At 39.7% G+C, this 6,844-nt stretch overlaps 1 protein-coding gene across 1 annotated transcript in view; it reads right to left on the bottom strand.

The window, feature by feature from the left end:
* Window positions 1–272: 272 nt before the first annotated feature.
* Window positions 273–6,844, bottom strand: part of ATG14 (autophagy related 14) — a 27,343-nt gene continuing 20,771 nt past the window's right edge. Inside the window, exons 5-9 of the mRNA XM_027842842.1 lie at window positions 5,431–5,660; window positions 3,624–3,741; window positions 3,010–3,100; window positions 2,833–2,918; window positions 273–706 (exon numbers count right to left, since the gene is read on the bottom strand). Coding sequence (XP_027698643.1) covers window positions 400–706; window positions 2,833–2,918; window positions 3,010–3,100; window positions 3,624–3,741; window positions 5,431–5,660 — 832 coding nt within the window. The 3' untranslated portion in view covers window positions 273–399. The remainder of the gene's footprint in view (window positions 707–2,832; window positions 2,919–3,009; window positions 3,101–3,623; window positions 3,742–5,430; window positions 5,661–6,844) is intronic.

Below are 6,844 nucleotides of genomic sequence, written 5' to 3' on the forward strand. Positions count from 1 at the left end.
CTGAGAACTACTATCCTCAGTATTGTCAATAAAACAAAAACCAAGTTTCCAAAATTTCTTTTCTCTTGTGATAAGTGCCCCAATTTATCCCTCAATACGGAACAACTGGCCACTTGTGCAAAGTTCATCATCTTCAATGCTTCCCCAAGGATATGTAGGTTGTGAAGTAGGTCATGAGGATTCTGAATCTACCTAATTTACAAAATGTTATCATCACAGTCAATCTTTGTAAATAAAAATGTTTAACTTTAATAAACGTTTGTTGAATTGAATTCTGCTTTTAAAAAATTAGTTTATTTATTTTTTGTTCCAGACACTACTTAACTGAATAGGTAAAACTACACATTGTGGGAGAGAAATTTTCACTATGCAAATCTATCACTGTCTCTTTGATGCTCGCTAGCGATGTCCTGTGTAAGCCTTGAACCACGATGTCACTGAGGCTGCAGCAGAGGAAATCATTCCCCCAGCACTACTGCTAGCAGCTGGCTGGGACACCTGTGTGCTATGACTCTGCAGCACTTCGACTGGCTGAGAAGGAATATCACAAAACCTGGGGCTCGGCAGATTTTCCCAGTCTGTTCCTAGGTCAGTTTCTTCATCACTGATATGCTCGTCTCCACTTTCATCTGTTTCTCCAGCAGCTGCAGGATCCAAAAATTCCATGGAATCTTCAAGATCAGCACTGACTTCAAAGGGCCCAGACCTGTGGACACAGGGATATACGCCCCTTTAGCACAGCTCCTGGAAAACGTGCAACAGCACACCTTTTATATGTAATTTTACTTATGAGATGTGGAAAATTAGAAGTGATTATGTAACATAGTTTTTACTCTATCATCTTGTATTTGTTCCCCTGTTTTTTAACTGAGGTTCGCACATTCCACATTCCACACAGGTGACAAACAAAAACCTCATTCTACTCAACAACATTTTTTTTCAAAGGAGGAGGCAAGAAAGAATACCTATACTGACAAAGAATGGTAATGCCAGTACCTTACAGTCTTACAGAGTGGCCTTACCACTTTTAGATTGTCATTCTGGGGGGTGCCATTTTAATAACTCCATTTAAGTGTCTCATAAAGGTCCTAAGAAAAGAAATTATCAAATATTGGGCAATTTTGTTGGTTATTACAGTTCTCGAAGGCCAAAAGCTAGCCATTCCAACTCTTATGGGAAAAACATAAAATTACTTACTAAAATCTAATGACATTTCTTTTGAGTCATATCATTACTTTATGGATGAGGAAACTGAAATATCATGAGACTCGGCACCTTCCAAAGAAAAAATGTCTTATAAGACTGAGGTTAGTTCCACATTCTCATTTTCTCTCTGCGACCCATGACTTAGGTCACTTCTGAACTAGAAGTTATTTTTCTTGGACTACTGTAATGCAAGGTTAATCTCTGACTGGTATTAGTAATCATGGAGGGGGATGGGAGAAGAGACTTCCTCAGAGAGGCTAATCCTATTTTAGATAGCTGTATTTATTAAGAATTTTTTCTTTATTGCAAGCCTTAATCCACCTCTTAGCAACCTTTACCCATTATTCAAGTTCTACTTCCTGAGCTTGAGCAGAGTAAGTCTAATAACCTCTCTTCCACATGACAGCCTTTTAAATACTTGAAGGTATCTATTTCCCTTGCCTTCTTTAAGGTTCTCTAGTTCCTTCCACCTATTCTTGTATGGCATGGCTTCCATGCCCTTTCTCACCTGCCTGCCATTCTCTAATATGTCCTAAGTTGACAACATCCTTCCTAAAACGTGGCACGACAACTAAGTACCCAGTGTGATCTGACCAAGACAGTCAAGGAAGTCAATAAGCATTCATTAAATGCTAGACCAAAAATAGTCTCTGTGCTCAAAGAACTTATGTTCTAATAGGAAGACAATATATAAAATGGAGCTAAGGGCACTGACAGGTACCTGAGAAGGGGTATAGCAGAGAAATCTGGAGAATGAAAGATGGCTGATCTGGGCCATTCCTTAAAACTGAGGTTCCAGGAAGAATTTAGCAGTGAGAGAGAGGGACCATGTGACAGAGGAACAAGGCAGCTGAGGCATGGTGGTGAAGTCCAGAGAATGAAAGACGGCTGTTCTGAGTCCATCCTCAAATTGAAGCCACATTAGAGTGTTCTGGATTCTATGCCTCTCTTCAGGCTCCCAAACACCACATTGGCTTTTTTGGCTGCATGTCACATTGGTGAGTTATACTGAACTTGGTATCCTACCCAGAACTTTTTAAGAATTACTGTCTAAGTTCACGTAACCTATATCATACTAGTAAGGTTGACTTTTTAAAAACTCAAGTGTATGACTTACTGAATTTCACTGCATTGTTCTAATTTGGTGAGATCTTCTTAGATGCTCTTTTACCCAATACTATTAGTTACCTTTCCTAGATTCTGCAAATATGAAAACTTTTTCAATCTTTGCCCTATGTTATAGATTTCCATGTCCATCCAAATGTTCAGAAGGGAAAAATAAAAAGAATTACATCTTTTTTTTCATGGTTTCCACCCCTTCAGAAATGAAGAGATTTTTAAGTGAGTTATGTTCTGCATAATGTCAAGGCAAGGCTGCATGGGAGGAATACCCAAGCAAGTGATCATAGCAGCAGTAGACAAAATGAAAAGAACTCATTGGGGGCTGAATTTGAACACTGCATGGCCTGAATGTGAATGACCCACACAAATGTTACCCTTAAGCATTGTGGGGTAGCAGAAATTTCAGTTCAGCTAGTCTTCCCAAAACCGAAGCTAGAAGTCATTATACAAACAGGGATAGACTTTGACTTTGGTATATGAGTGAAAAGGAGCGTCATTTCTTACCTGCCCAAGTGTTCAGTAGCTGGGCTGACCAGGTACATTAGATTCCTGAGTGTATGTAGTGGGTGCAATAGGTCTAAATTTACGTGCTAGAAAAAGCAATACAAAGAAGAAACATGAGTATCTGCGAACTCTGCCACCCCAACGTCAGAGGTCACCCCACAAACGCAGTTTCTGTACCTGAGAAAAGCAGAGGTAAAGAATGTTTGCATTCAACTTCTTGACTGCACGAGTAAACTTCCGCCGGCTAAGATTCTCTCCACAAAACTCACTGTAAAATAGAGCGGATGAGTATAGGCATAGCACCTCTCTCAAAACAAAATGACTATTTGGTTCAATCAGAAACATACCAAGATTCTCAAAAGTTCAATACTGCATATACCTTTTCTCCTTTCCTTAGAACTATATTTTCTGTTCCTTGAACATTTTTAAAATTTCTGAATTCCTAGTTTTGAGAAACTACTCACCCTGAATGAAAGCATGTCTCAACTTTATAGTATTTTCATTATATTATTTTTCCATTGTAGGCATACTATTTTTTTTCTTAAGCAGAGAACTATCTGTTATCTCCTTAGACCTTTTGTGTGTATTAGGTATACGCTAATTCTTGTGCATGACCAGTTTTATTATTCCAGAACACCCTCTCACAATTTCTTAGACCACATTCAAGATGAATGAAATAAAAATTTATAATCTTACTTGCATGGAATAACTACAATAGATTACAACATTGAAATGTATGTGACCCATAACAAATAAGTGTATCAGACATCATCCAAACTCAAATTACTTGCCTGTTACATAATTTTTTGGGAAGATTTACATCAAGTATATGAGACAAAATGTTGACCAGCTGAGTTGCATAGCACAGGGCAGCACTGATGGTGTAGGCAGGGTTATTATGTTCCATATCTAAAGCATAAAGAAGATGACAAGAGGGGAAAAAAACAGTTGATTAAATCTGGCATTCTTTACTTCTAACTTGTCATCATAGCCTACACCCATAACAATCTTATGACTGGGGAAAATAGTTCCATTGATCAGGCTGCCTTGCTTTGGTCCAGACCTAGGGTTACCGGGCTAGGGATCTCCTCCTACCAGTGCAGGTCAGTAGCTACTCTGTTATGTAGAGTCCTAAAAAGATGCCCAGGCACACTGAGAGGTCACAGAATATTTCGTGGGTGTGTGTGGGTGTGGGTGTGTGTGGGTGTGGGTGTGTGTGTGTGAGAGAGAGAGAGAGAGACAGAGAGACAGAGGGAAAGACAGAGAGAGAGAGAATAGGTGGCTTGGTAGATAGTACTGGGCCAGGAGTCAGGAAGACTCATCTTCATGAGTTCAAATCTAGCCCCAGACATGTACTAGGTGGGTGACCTTGGATGACTCACTCAGCCTTGTTTGCCTTAGTTTCCTCATCTGTAAAATGAGCTGGCAAAGGAAATGGCAAATCACTCCAGTGTCTTTGCCAAGAAAACCCCAAATGGGGTCATGAGGAGTCAGATATGACAAACTACAGAACAACAAAAGCATCTGAACCCAAGTCACCCTCAAGTGGATGTCAGGTCTCTATCTACTCATGCTCCCTCAGGGATTGATTACTAACTGTCAGTTAATAAATACTTATTGAATGACTGGTGTAAAAGTTTAGGGGCCTGATTCTTTGATTAAGTATAGCTATGTTCCAGGCACTGTTCTACATAGGTCCGAGGGATACAAATACAATGAATGAAACAATCCCTGTTCTCAAGGAGCATATTATGGTCTAATAGGGAAACAACAAGACACATGTAGCCATATACAGAATTAGCCCTAAGGGCTTAAAACTGCACCAAAGACTTTTGGGACATCCTGCATAGGGATGATAAATTCAAATGAATACAAAGTTAGAAAGTTAGTTTGAGAAAAGGATGGCACCAGCCACTGAGGTAACCAGTAAAGGCTTCACATAGAAAGTAATTCTTTTAAGATTTGCAAAGCATTTTATATATTTCACATGATATTCGTAACAACCTTGTGAGGCAAGTGCTGTTTTAATCTTCATTTCGTATTTCATTCAACCTAACTTAAAATCAATTCAAGTGTAGAGTGGTCATTTTTATCCCTTTTTAATAGCTAACATTTATATAGAGTTTACTATGTGCCAGGGACTGTGCTAAACACTTTACCATTATTACCTCATCTGATCTTTGCAATAACCCTGGGAGGTAGGTACTATTATCATCCCCATTTTACAGATGAGGAAAATGAGGCAAACAATGTGAAGTGACTTGCCCTGTGTCACATAGCTAGTGTCTGAGGCTGGATATGAACTCAGGTTTTCCTGACTCCATACCTGGTGCTCTAGCCACTGTGCACAGCACAAGTGCTCTTTTTACTAAAGGGCTAGATTGTTTTTTTGCCTACCAAAGAAACTTTAATTAAAATATTAATAATGACATCCTCAATATAATTTTAGCTCCATTTTGGCCTGCTTCATAATTTTGCTACCTTACCAGGGCAGAAGCTACATAATAAAACAGAAATACACATTTTCTTCAGACTAAAAAGTTTGGAAACTTTTAAGAATTATTAAAGTTTTCCAAGAGAAAACATGTTTTTTCTTACCAGGTCCCTGTGTTGTTTTTTTCTCTTCTACCCAGTTGTAGTAAGCAGAATAGTCTCCATTGTTAGGGAGACTAATCCATGGCCCTGCAATGCTAATGCTTGTATCTCCATTGTGGTCATCACAAACCCATCTCCCAGAGAGGTAAGTAGTCCTCCTGGCTTCTGCAAGCTTGCTCACAGTGCTGGAGGTCATGGCAGTGTCACTCTCTGAAGCAATATCTGCAGGATCTCTGAAAATTAGGAAAAGCACATGTTTGATGACTAATATGGAAATAGGTTTTGCATGACTGCATATGTATAACTTATATCAAATTGCTTACTGTATCAGGGAGGGAGGAAGAGAATTTGGAACTCAACAGTAAAAAAAAATCAACATTAAAAATTGCTTTTACATATAATTGGAAAAAGACAAAATATTTTAAAAAGACATATGTTGGAACACTTAAACATTTACCAAAAACTAAGACTAATTCCCATTTTTCAATCTTCAAATCTTAAAAGAATTATTTCACATTCCATGGGTGTTTTATTTACTACTTTCTCAACTTCTGGATACACTATCAAATTTTAGGTACAAAGAGAGAAAAAACATTCTGTCAGTTGAACAGATAGCTATTAGATTTACCTATACTTGTATCCTAGAGGGTGGCTTTTATGTTAAGGTAGTGTCCCTCAGGAGGCTCCTACTTGGACATAAACCTTTTCTGCTGAGGATTATTATTTAAAAAAAAAAAAAGCATTGAATTAAGGGGTGGAGCCAAGATGGCAGAGGGAAAGCAGTGACTTGCTTGAGCTATCCCCCAAACCCCTCCAAATACCTATAAAAAATGGCTCTAAACAAATTCTAAAGCCGCAGAACCCACGAAAAGGCAGAGTGAAACAAATTTCCAGCCAAAGACTGCCTGAATGGTTGATCAGAAAGGTATATCGTGCCGGACGGGGAGAGGAGCACAGTACAGCATGGGCACGCAGGCCGCAGCAAACCTGGAACAGGCCTAAGAGGACTGAATCGCAGGCAGCTGTGGCGGTTTCCAGACTTCTCAACCCACGAATGCCAAAAACAACTTAGGAGGTCAGTGGGAAAAGTCTGTGACTACAGTGAGAGAAGGAGCTAAGTCTCAGCTGCCCTCAGGGCCACGGCTGTTTCCTGAGCTTCCAGCCCACAGACTGAGGAGGAATCAAGTGGCTAATCAAAGGGGGATTGCAGGGATCTCTTTGCCAGTGCTGAGGCAGGAATCTCTTGCTTTGCGTGTGCTTGGATCTGGGTCACAGTTCTGAGGGGCAGTCCTGGGGTGAGGAGGAGCGCTGGTGTGGTGAAGTTTGTTGTGGTGGTAGAGAGGAAACACCTCCCCTCTTATCATAGCACTTTGGAAGAACTGAAAATTTTCAGGTCCCTAGAGGTATCTCTGAAAAC

Source organism: Vombatus ursinus, unplaced genomic scaffold (assembly GCF_900497805.2).
Source record: "Vombatus ursinus unplaced genomic scaffold, bare-nosed wombat genome assembly UNPS02014893.1, whole genome shotgun sequence".
Classification (NCBI taxonomy): domain Eukaryota; kingdom Metazoa; phylum Chordata; class Mammalia; order Diprotodontia; family Vombatidae; genus Vombatus; species Vombatus ursinus.